This window comes from Erpetoichthys calabaricus, chromosome 5, assembly GCF_900747795.2.
Source record: "Erpetoichthys calabaricus chromosome 5, fErpCal1.3, whole genome shotgun sequence".
NCBI classification, from domain to species: Eukaryota; Metazoa; Chordata; class Cladistia; order Polypteriformes; family Polypteridae; genus Erpetoichthys; species Erpetoichthys calabaricus.
Genome location: NC_041398.2, coordinates 154,499,500 through 154,518,686, shown reverse-complemented (window position 1 = coordinate 154,518,686; position 19,187 = coordinate 154,499,500). Strand labels below are relative to the sequence as shown.

General features: G+C 40.5%; 1 protein-coding gene across 2 annotated transcripts in view; it reads right to left on the bottom strand.

Moving 5' to 3' along the window:
- Positions 1 to 5,146: 5,146 nt before the first annotated feature.
- vldlr (very low density lipoprotein receptor) overlaps positions 5,147 to 19,187 on the bottom strand; it is a 308,802-nt gene continuing 294,761 nt past the window's right edge. For both annotated transcript variants that reach the window (XM_051927741.1, XM_051927740.1), the window contains one exon: positions 5,147 to 5,838. In XM_051927741.1, the coding sequence (XP_051783701.1) occupies positions 5,750 to 5,838 (89 nt within the window). In that variant the 3' untranslated portion in view covers positions 5,147 to 5,749. The remainder of the gene's footprint in view (positions 5,839 to 19,187) is intronic.

Here is a 19,187-nt window from a genome sequence, read left to right as displayed (position 1 = left end):
CACGATATTCTAATTTTATGACCAGCACCTGTATATACCGACAGCCAGTCTTACTCTTCAGAAGTGGACCAACAATGGCTAAACCAACTCTCTTGAAAGGGACGTCCAAAATAAGCATTGGTGAAAGCGGGTCTTTTAGCAGAAACAACTTGACAGGGCAAGACTTACAAAACTGCTCCACATCTATGCCCATAAAACCATTTAAAAATGCGACCCCCAAGACATGTGTGAGCAATTTCCAATACAGTCTCTTTATGACCACTCAGGACCACCAACTTTTCAATGTAATTGTAAATCACCTGAAACAAGAAGCCATTCTTAACTAAAAAATGTAGGGTATTTAAACCAGGGCCCTCCCACTTTTCATAGTAACAATCAAATGCAAAATAAGCTGCTCTCAGCTCATTGTAAGCACGTAAACTCCATCTGTGGGTCAGCCTCTAGAGCCTGACACAGCAGCTTCTACTTCCCTAGCCAATGTTTCCCCAGAGCCCATAGCAGCAGTCTCATCTGAGGAGGTCAAAGATGCAATCACCTGTTGCAAAGAGCCCCTCCAACTGTCTCAGAAGCTCAGGTGAGGGAATGTCCCCATTCTCACTGGACCAAATCGGGTACAGTTTGCAAGCCAGCTTCCTGACTGACCCTCTCAGTGGTGAGCCCCTCTCTTTCTAATAAAGAAAGAGACGGTTTGCAGTTGGCCAAGACCTGCAGGAATAGAACATTCCCATGAAAGGCCGACATGGCAGTCCAAACTTTAAAAGTTCCTTCCCTTATATTTCAGTGGTGGTAGTACAGCTTCATACTCCTTCACATCTCCAAGAACAGTGAATGTTTACACACTTAGCGCTTGTGCAAGTTTATATGTTTTATATTTGCAGAGTACAGTGATCTTATAAATCTGCCAGATCTGTCAGATTTAGCATAGAGGTTCACCATATAGAACTGCTAGGCAAGCATTATAATACAAGACAAGACAGACAACTGGGAAACAGGCAGTCAGACTGAGGACTGTTGTATATACTATTTTTGTCTGTCAGTCAGCATGAAACTGTATCCTCTTTTGCCTTGTTTGGAATTGCATGATTCAAGTGGGGGCCTACACGTGGGGAAAAAAAAGAGTAAAGCCTTGGAACATTGCCTGGCACACCTTTGAAGCCCACGGGATGGATGGGAGAACCTCATCTGATCCCGAAAATCCTTCCACTGCAATGGCAAAAATGGTAGACTCTGCACATTGGGCCCCCACTCCCGAACTGGGTTCATGTCATTAGCTTCCTTCATCTGTTATGCAGTGTAAGCCGTCATTAAACAGTTATTTCTCCTTTGTGATTTATTACTGTCGTATCACTAAGGGAGGGGCATCGCCTTTTTAATATATGCTAAATCTGGCTCTGTGTCAACTGTGCATGTGAGCAGAAAAAGGTAGATTTATATTTGCACAGAGTACAGTGACATTAAACTTATTAGACCTTGTTAAGTCTCAGTAGTGAAGTCAGCACACAGGGCAGAACAGCCTGCGCAAGCAGTGGTCAGTAAGACAGACCTGAATTCCAATGAATGGATAAAAAGATATGTAACTTCAAAACTATAGGTTGTTCTCCTCCCCCCCCGCCCCGATTCAATAAATGCTCTGGCCATTGAATGGAACACACAGGATACCAGAAATACGAAATGCATAAAACAAGTTTAAAGAATGTCTGTGCAAATAAGTCAGCAGTATATCACACCAATGGGTGGTGAAGGTCTGTTTATCAAACATCTCTCAATTGTATATCCGGTAAACGAAACCCGTGGTTGGGCGAGCGAAGCGAGCAGGGGGCAGAGCCCCCTTGTGTGTATACACATACATACACACACACATACACACTAAATCAACAGGACATACATTGAACTGGGACAATGTACAAGTAAAATTCAAGGCCAGTACTAAGTGCCAGAGAGCTGGCCGAATCTTGGTTATCAAATGAATGCCATCAACAGACACTTGGACATAAATTCAGCATATGCAAACTTAAGAACATATTCATAATAAACAAGACTGTACACCCAATACCCCCCCCCCCCCGATCACACTGACTTAGCCACCCCCCCACCACGTAATTTTTTTTGTTATATATTGCCTTTGATTCTTGTAAGTCTAAGCATTATCCTCTGATGAAGACCCCTGGCAGGGGTTGAAAGCTCAAGAATAAAAACTACTTTAATGATACGCGATTCATTTTTCTCCCTTTGTGGATCTCCAGCTGCAAACACACACATATTATATTATACTGTGTGTATATATTAATATACTAGCAAAATACCCACGCTTCGCAGCGGAGAAGTAGTGTGTTAAAGAGGTTATGTAAACATATATATATGCACATACACATGTATACATACATATATGTATACATATATATATGCACATATACATGTATACATACATACGTATACATACATAATACATTTTATTTGAAGCGCCTTTCAAAAAACTCAAGGTCACTGTACAATATACATACACACATATACATACATATATATTATATATATATTTATTCACGGCATTCATGGTCTGAATCACAATCTGATTGTATGGGTGGTTACCTACCAGGTAACGCTTATGGTTGGCCAACAAGTCAGCTAACATCCGCCACGGTGCCTTCAGTTGTGAGAAGCAGATCATAGAATGGTTGAAAATAGTTTACTGTCAAATAATGCAAAGAGTACGCGACACGTGTTTCGCCCTAATTCTTGGTTCATCAGGCGTACACACTCACTGGACTCCCTTACGGGAATTGAACCTCGGACGTCAGCGCTAGAGGGGCTTCGCAGCGGTGAAGTATTGCTTTTAAATTTTAATTAAGAAGAAAAGAAAACCTTTTTAAATTGAGGGAAAATATACCAATAATTTGTTAAGGATGTTTTTTTGTGAAGCTGCCTTTACACAGCCTATAAACGAACGCCATATAAGGCCGTTCTTTCTCCTTCAGTCAGTTCACGTGATTACGTGCGAGGCGTGATGACGCGATACGCAACCCCGCCTCCCACGGCCAGCGAGCTGCAGTCCATTACTGTATATGGACAAAAAAGAGGTTCCAGTTATGACCGTAACGCTTTGAATTTCGAAATGAAACCTGCCTAACTTTTGTAAGCAAGCTGTAAGGAATGAGCCTGCCAAATTTCAGCCTTCCACCTACACGGAAGTTGGAGAATTAGTGATGAGTGAGTGAGGGCTTTGCCTTTTTATACACACACACACACACACACACACACACCCATCCTCAACACCTCCCCCCGAAAAAAGCAGACATCTTCCCTGAAATGTTAACCAAACTTCACTTTCAGGGGTTTTAGAAAGCTGTTCTTTGTACTGAAGGCAACATTTTCCTTACCAGTCCAATTTTTAATGGATAATCACCACAGGAAGGGGGCAAGTGGCTATCAGCTGACAGCAGTAGGGGGAATGAGGATGGTAATGCTTTTTAAACACAGGAATGTTTTGTTTTTAACAAACTATTATGCTTGGAGAAGGAGAAAGGGTGAGGCAGCGAGGACACAACTGGAATACATCTGAGATGATGTGAGGTGGAATGTGTACAGTAGATCCCCACTGAGAATACAAATATATGAGGCAGGTATGATCACAGAGCCAGCAATCAGGACAGCTGCTAGGAATAATCTGCCATCAGCATGTGGCAAAGGAGGTCGAAAGCACTCCAAGAAGGCTACTGAGAATACCTTTAGGTCCATGGGAGTGGTTGGTGAGGCAGAGCTGACTAGTGCAGGGAAAAGCATAAGTTTTCCTAGTAACGTGTGGATGGAGTCCTAGAAGGGTCATAGTGGGCTGCCTCTTTGGGTGCTGGTATTTGTTCTCTTGGGTTTGTCTGCTTCATTATTAATGAAACTCCTCCTCCAATTGGTAGTTTTAACACTTACCAGTTTTATCCTTTTAAACCGTTTGTAAAATTTAACTGATTTGACACCTGCACAAAACATTTAACCCCTTTTTTTTAAAAAAAAAAAAGACCTATTTTAGATCACTTGAGACAGTGCTCACCCTGTTTACCCAACTACTAGAGGTTCAACCCCTCATCTGAGTGTCAGGCATACCCTGGCAGAGTGACACCTGACACTATAAAACAGACACACACTAAACAAAGGACACAAAAGAAAAATTAGGTGTTTTACTTTTGTTCATATTTTTGATAATTACAAGTTAACTGGAAAATAAAAAGGGACCTGAATAAAAAATAAAAAAAAACACAATTTTCTTGAGATAATGAAAGACATTGTATTTACTATTGCAAAATTATTTTGGCCATTATTGCCATGGTTTGGGTATGCTTTGTGGCACTAGGATTTGGATGCAGGGCAGATCTACTATGAAACTAATGGAGCTTAAACCTCAATAGACTTTAGTCCACTCTTACAATATTGGGCGTATAGAAGGTTATTATAGCGTAGACCAGTATTACAGCCACCTTAAATCAAAACCTGACCTAGTGGGTACATTTATAAAAAAAAACACAAAAAAAAAAACTAAGGTGATCTGTCTTGGAATAACCCTAGTGAAGAAGATAACCGTGGTTACTTAGACATTGTTGCGGATTGCAAAGAGGCTCCCACAACAGTTATAGCTTCAAGGCCAAAAATTTAAGTCCCGCACTGTTTGGATGACTGGGAAGTCACGACTAGTAGTGGAAATGAAAAGTACAGCGAGCACTCAAGCATGGATACAACAGAATGGCCAAAATTAAATAAATTTGCAATAGTAAATACAAAGTCTTTCATTATCTCAATGCTTTTTTATTCAGGACCCTTTATTATTATCCACTTAAAAAATGTAATTATCAAAAATATCAACAAAGTTTAACAAAAAAAAAAAAACCAACAACTCTCCATAGGCTCATCTAGTACAACACAAGGAGTAAATATGAATACACCCAATATTTCAGAAAGACTAACATTCACTGCCAGGTGGTAGATGATCCATTTGTGATTGTTACTTACATATTTCATCAATGTAAATTGCTTCAGTACACTTTGCCCAACTGTAAAAAAAAAAAAAAGTAATACTTGCGAAACATTGTCAATACTACAAGTTACAATGATCTATAATTGGTGTGGGATTCAAATCATAAAAAAAACAAAAGGAAATTCAAAATTCAATTTAGCATTTATTCACAAATATGAATTTGCTCTCAAGAGCACTCACAGTAACAGCAAACATACAAAATGTTTTTCTTCAGCTGGAAGTTTTCCCCATTCATTCACTGCCAAAAATTTCTACAATATGCGTACAAAATAATTTACAGTTTACAGATGAACGTTCAAAGTGCTCAAGTACCTGATTGTATATAATTTTATGTACAAGATTTTATACAAATTCTTTACAGCCAGAACTTTAAATATATTATTCTTTAGACCTGAATAAGCCTTATGTACACTAAAATCCATTAAATTGCCAAAATGAAAAATGGCATGAAAACTTTGCAAAATATTCCAGATCTTGTTCAAAATAGGTAACAACCCAATTTTAATTGGTGTAATGACAACGTGTACATTGTTATTTTGTTAACTTAGTTCCCCAAAGCTGAAGTTGGCCGAAATAAATCACGAACTGGCAAAGTTAAATGGTTAAAAATGTTCACATACAGTCTCTGTAAATAAACACTGTACAAAGATGTACACCATTACAAAAAAGTGGCTACTATGATCTTTAACAGCCACTGAAGACACAGACATACTTCCAAGTGATGAACATAGTTCAAAATGAAGAGGCATGTCTAGGCAACCATGATGACCTTGTATCCACTGCCATCAAGGTAAATCTTCTTCTGTATTTACCACAGATATCTGGAGTTGAAAGAAAAGAGGGAAGTTATTCATAACCACAGCTTGCTGTCAGAGCAAAATACTAAGATAATACAAATACTGAAGATATGGGAATGAATGGAGCTAGCAGCAGACCTAAATAATACATGAAATGCTGCAGTCACATGCAATTAAATCAGGAGTCTGAACCAGCAGAAAACAAAAGTCAATACATACTTCAATACACTATGGCTATTCTTGAAATGCTACCCATAACCTAGCTGTTTATTTCCTTTAATTTCCAACACCATGATCAGGAAAATGAGGAGCCTTTTTTAAAAAAGTGCATTGTTGCAGCTACAGAAAGTTTTTGGCAGGTAGAACTATAATCCTTTAACTGCTCAGTGGTTCAAATCGATCCATCTTCATGTTACTGTCCACCACAAACAGCAGCAGGCAGGTATGTTTGATTGGTAGGTACTATATGTAGCATCAGGTTGTACATTAATAAAACACCAAATGTTGGAACTAAATTTTGCATTTACATTATGCATCACATGAAATATTCTGTAAAGATTCCATTTACCAATACTTGATATGCCAAGATTTAACCTGTAGACTGGATGTCCAGATGTGGTGGTCTCACATTGTTATTCAGACAGGTGACAGACACCAGATGTCCAGATGTTTCAAAAAAGCAGTTCTCAACACCTTATGAGATATGATGCATTACATTCAGTAGAATTTTACATATTTCATTTATATGGTCATACATTTACTGTATAATTTTCTGTAATTCATTTAATCATTAATAAGCAAATAACATTTGCATATAGAAACCAGCAGTTTTAGGAAACTTCACTATTAAATTATATTTTGCATAAAGAATAAGCTCTAGTGCCTGAATATGGATTGTTTAACTCAATAAGGATATTGATATATGGTCAGCCAATTACTGATAGATATTGCACCGATATTACAGTTGTGTAAAACATGAAAGGTAATTAAGTATGATTTTTTGCATAGGAACACATTACGGGAAATAGACATCTGAAGCAGAACTCTATTAGCAGCTGTGTTAATTTTTTCCTTTTTTTTATATACAAACATCAAGGTATCCTGTATTTACTCAAGCCAAGGAGGCTCAATTAAAGTACAGTGATCCCTCGCTATATCGCGCTTCGCCTTTCGCGGCTTCACTCTATCGCGGATTTTATATGTAAGCATATTTAAATATATATCGCGGATTTTTTGCTGGTTCGCGGATTTCTGAGGACAATGGGTCTTTTAATTTCTGGTACATGCTTCCTCAGTTGGTTTGCCCAGTTGATTTCATACAAGGGACGCTATTGGCAGATGGCTGAGAAGCTACCCAACTTACTTTTCTTCCTCTCTCTCTTGCGCGGACTATCTGTGATCCTGACGTAGGGGGTGTGAGCAGGGGGGCTGTTCGCACACCTAGACGATACAGACGCTCGTCTAAAAATGCTGAAAGATTATCTTAAAAGCTGCACACAGAAGGTAGCAACGTGAAGTATACTGCACGGTGCTTCGCATACTTAAAAACTCAAAGGGCACGTATTGATTTTTGACTGAAAAACAAACTCTGTCTCTCTCTCTCTCTCTCTATCTCTCTCTCTCTCTCTGCTCCTGATGGAGGGGGTGTGAGCTGCCGCCTTCAACAGCTTTGTGCCGCGGTGCTTTGCATACTTAAAAACAAACAGCCCTATTGATTTGTTTGCTTTCCTCTCTGTTTCCTTTCAAGAGGAAGATGTGTTTGCATTCTTTTAATTGTGAGACAGAACTGTCATCTCTGTCTTGTCATGGAGCACAGTTTAAACTATTGAAAAAGAGACAAATGTTTGTTTGCAGTGTTTGAATAACGTTCCTGTCTCTCTACAACCTCCTATGTTTCTGCGCAAATCTGTGACCAAAGCATGACAATATAAAAATAACCATATAAACATATGGTTTCTACTTCGCGGATTTTCTTATTTCGCGGGTGGCTCTGGAACGCAACCCCCGCGATAGAGGGATTACTGTATATACAAGCATATATAAACATGACCTGCAGAAAAAAAAAAGCTCAGAAAGAAACGGAAAAGACAGCTAAAGCTTCATCCAAGCCCAGAAAGGCATCAAGTCCAAGCTCAAGGACTTTCAGAGACTGACCTGGAACAAACAGGCAAAAGCAGAGACTTCCTGGGACCTGATGCTGCTGCATTGTCTCCAGTCGAGAGTGAAAGTGGGAGCAATTGTACAAGCGAGTCGGGCCAAGATAGCTTGTCGATTCCAGAAGATTCATTGAAACTGAAAATGGCCCTACGTTCCACATTGTCAACTACTTCTCACGAGCCAGCAACAGACTCCAACTGGGCTTGCAACTTCATCCGATAAGCACGGAGAAGACCGAAAGATCTATCCAAGCTGAAGGTAATGATCACTGCAATGGCCACCACTCAAGACATAAAAGGAGCTTAAGAATAATATAAATAAATGATATAAAGAAACAAAGAACATACACAAGACAAACAAGAAGCTGCTTCAGGATATTAAAAGACCAAGAAAAATGGTTAAATAATTGCTTTGATGCAACCTTTAAAGGTACAGTATGCTAGAAAAAATTGAACAAGTACAGGAAAATGCATCTAAGTTTGAGAATCAGTTTGAAGACATTAGGAAAACATTCATGACTTGTATTGAAACAGCTGAATAATTGGCATCTACCACTGACAGAAAAGCAATGGCTATAAATTCTGAATGCAAAGTACTCTGAGACAGAGTAGCTGCACTGGAAGATAGATGCAGAAGGAATATTAGACTAAGGTCTCCCTGAGAATCGTGAAAGTCCATACCCAATGAAATTCGTAGCTGAACTATTCTCTAAAATAATTGGAGAGGACTTCAACAATCAGACAGATAGCAGCAGCTTACCACATACAGGGACTCAAATACCTCTTAAACCTAGGACTCCTAACATACATTTTGAAAAATTACAATTTAAATTGCATATAATGTTACTTCTCTGACAAAGATATTTGAAAATGCTCACATTCGTATTTCCCCCCGATTTCTCACCCACAACAGCTGCTAAACATGCCACATTTTACAACATTAAACAGCGCTTACAGAAAGCCAAGATCAGATACAGCCTCTTGTATCCTGCCAAACTGAAAGTGGACATTCAAGGCAAGCATTATATCTTTACCACTACAGAGGATGCACAAAATGAGATGAAAAAACTGATCCCGACATTTTTTTGAACTATGATCATTGGTCACATTCTGCCCTGGCATGGCAAAGAAGGTCAGCTGTTTGATCCACTTGCACATTATATATCCCATTTACTTCGGCAACTTTTTGTTTTAATTACAATTATATCCGTGTATGTGTATTTTTTTTTTTTTTTTTTTTTTAAGGAGGCGGTTTAACATCATACCCTTGGTTTATTGTAAAGGGGCTTATGCTTATCCAGGGCTACTGTTTAACCTAACTCCTTGTGTTTACTCTCTCAAAATGGTTCAAGATTGTATTTTATGCTTAAAGTATTTGGGCTGTATTGTCAAAAGATCTCTATTTTAATCCTTACATGCCGCTGCTGGGGGGGCTTGTTTTGTTTTGGATGTGCTCCATCTAGGTATATCAGAGGACTGGGACTTTATGAAGTGTGGTCTGACCTCATGTGGGGAGGCAAAAAAGGGGGGGGGGGGGGGGAATGAGAGGAGAAGAGAGGAAAAAAAAAGAGCAAACAATTTCTAATCTATCCTTTTAATTATAAGTGCCAATGTAACATTAGGCTTTATGGCAATAACTCCTGGGAAAATTGGAAAATAATTTCAAAGCTGTCTTATCCCAAGACTACAAAATGAAAAACAAAAGTTCCGAAGCAATGTCTCCATGACCAAACAGTTAAGTTTGTGAGCTGGAATGTTAAAGGGCTGAGGAACTAAAGAGAAAAATTATTCTCTCAACAGGTCTAAAATAACAGTATGCTAAAATAGTATTTTTACAGGAGACCCACTTATTAAGCAAGGATCAGTTTCAGCTGCACAGAGACTGGACTGGCCAAATATTCCAGCTTTACAAAGAAAACTAGAGGTGTAGGAATTCTTATAAATCTTAATCTCATTTGTAGTATCAGATGTAGGATCTGATCCAGAAGGAAGATATGATTGTCACGGGTAATTTAAATGGAAAGTGATTTTGATAAATATCTATGCACCCAATGTGGATGATAGGGACTTCATCCAAAACATATTTGCATCCATTCCCAATGTGAACACTCAAATTTGGTGTTTTAAATCTAGACCTAGATAGATTTCATCTCCCCTGTGGCAGGAGACCTAACACTGCTAAAACAATTACACAGTTTGTAACTGATCACAACTTATCAGACCCCTGGAGATTTCCAAACCCAAATTCAAGAGCATATTCCTTCTACTCATCAGTGCATCACTGTTACTCAAGATTTTTTTATATATAAAAAGACAAATATATCCTTGGAGGTTTCTGCAGGAATAATCTGTTCTCTTAAAGTCATTCCTGGAGGGCCGCAGTGGCTGCAGATTTTTGTTCCAACCCAATTGCTTAATAAGAAGCACTTATTTCTCAAGTAACACTATTGCTTCACTTTAGTTGTCTCGTTTGTTAAGATTTTGAACCCTTATTGCGTATTTTAGTCATAAACAGATATATTCTTGGTTTTGAATTGGTCCTTATTAGCAATAAGATGCTAATGATAAAAGAAACCAGCATTTTTCCATTTAACTTGTTTTCATTTACACTTGTGTATTTATTGTGCACTATTTGGTTTAATTAAATACTTGGAAGGAAAGTGAAGAGACAAAGGTGAAACACTGAAAACGATTCATCTGTTTTAGGCTTCATATCATTTGGATGATATCCTTAGAAAGGAAAAAAAAATGTAGGATATGAGAATGACCTGACATGGCAGAGTTAAAGCACTAACAAGCTATGAAATTGAATAATTGACAAGGATTGTTTTGATTAAACAACTGGGTTTGAACAAAAACCTGTAGCCACTGTGGCCCTCCAGGAAAGACTTTGCCCACCCCTGTCTTAAGGTGTTCAGAGTATCTCATATCTTTTCCACAGAAATAAATTGGAAACAAGAAGGTATCAGAGCTAAATAAGTGAAATTACCAGAATAGATCAAGAACATGCCAGCTGTACAAATGAAGCACTTTATGGGAAAAGACAGGCTTTGCATTCAGAACTCAACCTCTTGACAACTAAAGACACAGAACAACTCATTCTAAATCAAGACATCATTACTATGAACACAGAAAGCTAATACGATCCTCGCTGAACGAATCCACAAGCACGAAGTTGGCAATGCAATCCTAGCAATTACAACAGACAGAGACAAAATCATTGACCATAAAAATACACACTTAGAGACTACTACAAGTCTTTATATTCTACTGAGTTTAAAGACGACAAAACAATCTAATGCATTTCTGGATGCATTATAGGTACCACAATTAAATACTCAGTGCAGAGGAATTGGATAAACCTCTGGCACTATCAGAATTACCAAATGCTTTCTCACTTGGAAGTGAATTTATAGCAATAGGCCCTGATGGTTACCTTGCCAAATTTCATAAAAATATTTCTCGGTTAAGCTAGCTCCCCTTTTATTCGCAACACTTAAAAGTTGACAAAAATTCTACCTCAAACTTTGTCAAGCTTTAATTACTGTCTTTCCTAAGCAAAATAAGGACTTATTACAACATGCATCATATAGACCAATTTCTTCTGAATAATGATGTTAAAATTCTCTCCAAAGTCCTAGCTAGAAGGACTGAGAAAGTGCTTCCTTTGGTAGTATCACAAGACCAAACTGGATTTTTTAAAATGCTGACACTTAGCTTCCAATCTTCAATGCCTGTTTAATGTAATTTATTCACCCCCAATGTCGACCACTGAATGCAGAAAAAGCATTTGATAATGTTGAATGGAATTACCTTTTCAACATAATGGAGAATTGTGAGTTTGGCCCAAACATTTGTGCATGGATCAAACTACTGTATACCAGTCCAGAAGCTTCAGTTTGTCTTAACATTAATTCAGACTACTTCAGACTTGAAAGTGGTACTAGACAAGGATGTCCCTTGTCACCACTGCTTTTAGCAATCGCCATTGAGCCACTGGCAGTTCAACGTCAATGCTTATGAGATAAAGGGTATTATCAGAGAAGGACTTGAACAGAAAATTTCTCTACATGCAAATATGGTATTGTATATATACGATCCACAAAATACTGTGCCTGCAGTCCTAACAGCACTAACAGAATTTCAAAAGATCTCGTCTCAGAATTAATTCGAACAAAAGTACGCTCTTTCCAGTGAATTCACAAGCACACAATATTAAATTGTACACCTTCCCTTTTATCGCAGATCAGTTTAAATACCTTGGGGTTAACATCACAAATAAAGCTCTTAAAAATCAACAAAACTTTGCTGTCTGCATGGAAAAAATTAAGCAAGACTTGCATAGATGGTCTACCCTCCATCTCATTTTAGCTGGAAGAATTAACATTGTCAAGATGAATATCCTTCCTAAGCTTCTTTTTCTTATTTCAAATCATTCCAACATACATCAAAACATTTAAGAAATTAGATTCAATCATAACCTTATGTGGAATTCAAAACATCCACATATCCCTTGCTTTGTACCCCAATAAGTACAACTCATCGCCAATATACTAACAACCCAATTTTGCTTCATTCACAGGAAGTATTTTAAGATAGAGAAGCTTTTATCTGTGGCATACAATTTTTCAACTTAAAAATTATATAAAATCGAGCGCATCAGTTTAATCTAAAATCGATCAAAATGTTTCCAGGGCAAGATCAACCCTGCAATCAAGTTTCAAGCCTCACTGGGCCATATGTTTTGGAAGTGCACCAAAATCTTTAAATGCCTTTCAGACAGTCTTGGTGTCACAATCCCTCAAAATCGACTAACAGCTGTGTTTGGTGTACTCCCAGATGGGCTTAAATTGGAGAAGGACCTTACTTAACTGGAAGAATCCTAACCCACCTCTTTAAAGTCAGTGGATAACTGAGGTTATATATTATCTGAAATTGGAAAAAGTCAAATTCTCACTTAGAGGATCTGTAAAAAAAACTTTCAAAAATTGGCAGGATCTAAATATTTTAGAATAGGCATTTAAATTGAGGAAGCCGATTCTCTCCCCTCTTTTTCCCCCCCCCCATTTGATTTTTTATTCTGTGGCAGGTGGCCGGGTGCGGCCCTCAATCAGCCGCCTATATAATGAGCCGCCGCCCTGCAATCAAGGCTGGAGTCGGGTGAGGAGGCGGACGGAGAGGCCCTGAGTGTGTGCGCAGTGAAGAGACGGCTAGTGAAGGAGCCGGGACTTTGGGAGTCGGTGGGGGGTTTGTGAGGTGCACTTAGTGACTTGTATATAAAATAGTGTAAATAAACGTGTGGTGATGGACTGCAATGTGTCTGCCTGTCTGTGTCCGGGCTGTTCCCTTCTACAGTGCTGTAGTCGGCAGGATGCTGCACCTGGCTCAAGGTGCGGACCTGCATTCATGAAATTGTCTGTGGAAGGCCCAGCACAGCAGGCGAGCTCACCCACGTGCCGCAGGGGCGGCGTGCACCGAACCCCGCAGGGGAATACAGTGTCGTGGACCGTTAGCTGTTCGGTGTCGGACTGTGTGTTTCAGGGGCGGCTCACGGACGCAGCAGCAACAAGAGGCGCTGGGGAAGCCGCAGCAGCAGCGGAGCTGCCCGGAGAGACGCTCTCCTGAGAGAGAGGAGAGCGAGATGGCCGACAGGAAGTCCCTCCTTGTTACAGGCACGGGATTGGACAGCATGTCCTATTCTCTCGCCAGTGAGTGGTCAGAGGCAAGAGCAGGGAATGTCCATCCCGTGCTTCACAGAAACCCGAGTGGGCCGCAGGGAAGCACCCACAGAGAGCAGTCGGTGAGTGGAACTACTCGCAAGGTAAGCCCACCGCCGGCTGCTTCTCTCTCTTTGGCGGTGATATTGCAGGAGCTGCAAAAACAGCTGCGCCTTGTGCTGTCGCCGCCAGCTGAGCGATGTGCCCTCCGGGCGGAGACGCTGGACTCAGGAGTGATGGCAGTGGCATCAGATCGACAGCCGCAGGCAGAAGAGGATCGGCGCGCTGCAGGAGCTCCTGGACGGAGAGGCACAGCGGGGAAGGTAAGGGAGACCGACCCCGTTAAGCTCCGGACACCAGCAAGGCTGGGTCTGCCCTCTTACAATGGGCAGATCCGAACCGCTGTGGCGTCACAAAGTAAACACAGGAAGCGGCTTGGGGAAGCCAGTTCCTCCGATAAGCGGGGACGCGCTGCTGGGTGCGCGCGTTCCGCAAAGGGCCGTCCTCTGCAGAGGCAGAGGAGAATCCTGCAGCTAGAGAGGTGGAAACCGAGCGTTATCCCACTGGTGATTCTGTGGCGGGGAGCACGGACTGCTCGGGCTGGGAAGCCTAGAAAGGAAGCATCGGGGCGCCGAACGGGGCCGAGAGCGTTAGCCCAGCTAAGGACGAGCCGAGGGGCTGCGTCAGGGCTACGCCTCCGCCCTTTTTTTCTTTTGTATTGGCAGGATCGGGCCCTAGGCTACAATGTGTCGGCTTGCCGCCGAGGGGTAGTGATGGACCGCTCGATACTCAGGTTTCGACACTGTCGAGCTTTCGAAGCACTGGAGATCGAAGCGCCGCTTCGAGGCTTGCTTCAAATGCGCACGTCACGTGATATTGAGGCACGCTAGCGTAATGACGTCATTGATATCTGCGCAGTCAGCAGTCGAGTTGGTCAGCCACTAGTCTGTTTGGTTGCTTTGGCTCAAAGCGTAAGAGCAGTTGTTCTTGCTACAGCGATAAGGTTCGCTAACACGAGTTCAAATCCTAATTGGGGCTCGCATATGTAGAAATAAGAGTTTTGTATAAAACTGTTAAGTAGTACTTGTCTGAAAGTTAAACTAATATATTTTGGAGACATTATGAACGATTTACATGGGGCACCTTTTTCCTTGGTGTGGAATCGTGTCCACCTAGAATCTGTAACAAATTAATGAGCATATTTTGCTTAAGGTAGCACGTATTATAACAATCCAGAATCTACTCTACGCCATGTCGATCATATCAGAGAGGGTAAGAAATGCTTCACTAAAGCCAACGTGGTCATTATACCAGTATATGCGCAAGACACTCTCATTAAACGTTTTTACTATTCAGTGATTCCCAGATCTGTAGCTGATTTGTATTATTGATTTCCAAAAAGCAATGCGAGTAAAAGCGGGTGCTGCATAACTAATCACAACTGTCTTCTGCAATTTTAGGAAAGCTTCGGGAGTTCTGCGTTAATGAGACAAAAAAGTTGTCAAGAAACTTTGCGAATTCATCCAGAGGTGAACATAAAGATTACTCAAGTACTGACAAGGAGCAGCTGGATAAGCACATCTGGAGCCAAACTTTCAAAAAAGCACCTGACTTTATCAGCAACATCCTTTCCTTCTGAAGGCATCTTATCAAAGGCTGCGCTGGGTTTTGGGGGGGGGGGGGGGGCATTGGGGGCGGGGGGATAAGTAATCTTCCGAACTGCAGCACAACAGAGTAAATCATTGATGTAAACAGAATTATTGAAAGACTAAGATTTTGTCGTTTCTGTATTCTTAAACCATCTTCCAGTTCCACAATCCCCCGCAGTCACTGTCACATTTAACGTTCCCTGCTCCTCACCTGTCGTGTCACCCAAATCATCAACACTCAGTTTCATTCAAGGCTTTAACGTCCTTCCTTTCATAGACATAAAATAAGACACACATTTTCTCTACATACGTGTCCAATAACAATAGTAAACTGGCAGGAATGAGAAAAAGCACAAGATGGGAATATTCATGACAAGAGCCTCAGCATCAGGGTGAGGATGTGCCTTGTCACCCATTACGTGAGCTTGTCTGCCACCCTTCAGTTGCACTGGCACACGTTACACTCGGGGGCAATTGCAATGGAGAATACCGACAATGTACACCTTCAGAAGTGGAATAAACATTTCAGATAAACTATGAATTTTGTTAATCATAAACAATGCAACATAAATTATATGTGTTGTTACTTTTTATTTATTCTCACCAAACGTTACATATCTACATGGGAAATGAACATGGGTAATATGTTTATAATCATTCTCACTAAAATACACCATCAAAATATATTAATGAGCAAACTGAGACACATTGGCCTTTAGGAAATATCAAAAAGCGTGTGCGCTGTCATTTAGGACAGAATGCATTGTTAACTTGACGCACTTTCTACTGACGCGATGTCACGAAAAAAAAAGAAACAGCACAGTCCATGCAAACTCATATCCTCCTTGGTTTTTGACCTTATGATTGTCAACATCAAATCAATAAAGTCATTTTAAGAAGATGACAAGTCAGCTATAGTCAGTTCAATTAACGCTCCTTTTAAAAAAATTGCTTATACCGAATATAAAGCAAAATCTCTGATGCGGGACTTGCGAGTAGTAACGAATAATATATGACACTGAGAAATTGTAATTCCTAATAACGGGAACAAGTAAAAACTACGATTTCCTAAAACGGACACTGTAAATGTAGGTATTTCAAAAAATAATTTAGGATACTTGTGTGTGCATTTCAATACCAATTTAAGAACTATGTAGGCTACCTGTCGTACTATAAACGGTAGCTCAAGCAGCACTTAACAGTAAATAGTCTAACAAGACAATGACTGACTGTACGAAGATGCTGCGCCGCTACAATAAAGGTTCACACTGTCATTCTGCATGTTTAGAAGGCGCGGATTAGCTGAAACTGTTTATAGTGAATTGCCTCAAATTGGTAGTGCCGTATAGTGATCAGAAACGAAGAGACACATTTAGGCATGCTGCACAGTAGTTTGTTTTTCTACAATACAAATTCAGTACGACACCAGGGTCTTCAAACACACAAATATGAAACATTACGTTTTACAGTGAAACTCTTTACATACACAATATAATTAGGGACGTGTGCCCCCTGCCTGACTACGGCGGCCCAACCTTCCCTCGACAGCTCGATTCGCTCGCTATCCGTCCAAGCTGAAAATATTGTTAAATGGAGGAATTGCAAAAAAGCCTTTCACAAGTGGAGGATCGACGACGCGAACGCCTGGTGTTTTTACTGAGAGACAGTTGCGATACCATTGAGCCACCTAATCAGGATAATCAACGAGCTTCGCACAACTGAACTACTACTACTGTTCTTACTGCGGCAGATGTGGAAATATGTTGTTTGACATATACACGTTAAATTGATTTAATTGACACGAGAGTATCATTGTTGTATACTCCTAATGAAGACAAAAAAATTACTGTATGACGTGCGGTTTTGAACAAAATTAAGCGTTCCATAAAAAGGTTGCACGATATATCAACTTTATATATATATATATATATATATATATATATATATATATATATATATATATAAAAAGATTAGGTAAATGACAATATATCTTTGACACTATGTATCAGACAAAGGAAATCACAGTAAACCACAAGAACAATAATTACTTCTCAGCAACTACCTGAATTGTAGTTTAACTATATTAAGTGAAGTGTGTAATGTCAATACGAATTACAAAATATAACTAGAGAGTTAAGTGTCAGATAGACTCTCAAAATATAGAGGTCAATGCCTTTGAGTGTGCTGAGGCTTCACAAAGATTCAGTAACCAGTGACCATGTCTGCTCGAGGCTTCAAAGCCCTATCATGATCCAATCTCAGTACTACGCATGTCTGAGGCTTCAGAACCCTGTCATGATCTCAGTACTACGCATGTCTGAGGCTTCAGAACCCTGTCATGATCTCAGTACTACGCATGTCTGAGGCTTCAGAGCTCCGTCATGAGCTCAGTACTACGCATGTCTGAGGCTTCGAATCTGCTCGAGGCTTCGAAGCCTCAGTTAACCCAGTGCGCATGTCTGAGGCTTCGAATCTGCTCGACGCGTCGAAGCCTCAGTTAACCCAGTGCGCATGTCTGAGGCTTCGAATCTGCTCGACACGTCGAAGCCTCAGTTAACCCAGTGCGCATGTCTGAGGCTTCGAATCTGCTCGACGCGTCGAAGCCTCAGTTAACCCAGTGCGCATGTCTGAGGCTTCGAATCTGCTCGACGCGTCGAAGCCTCAGTTAACCCAGTGCGCATGTCCGAGGCTTCGAATCTGCTCGACGCTTCGAAGCCTCAGTTAACCCAGTGCGCATGTCTGAGGTTTCAGAGCTCTGTCATGATCTCAGTACTACGCATGTCTGAGGCTTCAAAGCCCCGTTTGAAGCTTGTCATGACGCAATCTCAGAACTACGCATGACTGAGGCTTCGGATACCTGTCATGATCTCCGTACTACATATGTCTGACGCTTCAGAGCTCCGTCATGATGCAATCTTAGTACGCATGTCTGCTCAGTGCTTCTAACCAAGCTTGATGATTCCATGTCTGCTTGGTGCTGACGAGCTCCAGTTTGAAGTACATATGGCATCAACAGAGTTCAAAAACTCGACAGAATTCCCATTGAAATGAATGTTTGTGGATGATCCATACATGTTAAATGATTGTGCCCGATAATACTTTGTGGTAAAAAATAAAATTATAAATTTTACATCATACAAATCTGCGGTGGGTTGGCACCCTGCCCAGGATTGGTTCCTGCCTTGTGCCCTGTGTTGGCTGGGATTGGCTCCAGCAAAGCCCCGTGACCCTGTGTTCGGATTCAGTGGTTTGGAAAATGAATGGATGGATATCATTGTTTTTGTCTTCATTACATACATACATACATACATACAAAACATGCATTATATACATCCACTCTGCTGAAAATAGTAGTGGTGCAGTGGTAGCGTTGCCGCTTTATACTAAGGCTTGCTTGGGTTCGGGTCCCATGTCCACCCATTGTGAATTGTGACCCAAAGAGTCCGTTTTTCTTTTTTTTTTTCATTTAACAGCAAATTCCACCGGGGACCGAGAGCGAGCAAGGCGAGAACACTAGTAAAGATCTATCAAATGGAAATGGGCATCTTGTTTTATGTCTATAACAAAAAAAAAATTTGAGTGACGATTTCAACTGTTATTGTAGTTGTTGATGGCGGGTTTAGCGGTTTAAAATTTTAAATATTAATTTAATAAGGTGGAATGTGTTCTTACTTTGAGTGTTGGGGGGGGGGGGGGGGGGGGGGAGAGCTACACGATAAATGTGTTAGTCACTGGGATTGCGCCTCTATAACTGGAAGATTGCTTAGGAATGATACAGACTGGACAACTATATGTTTTAGGAAATGTTTTATTATTGCACTGTGCTGTGACTAAGACAACTTTTTCCTGAT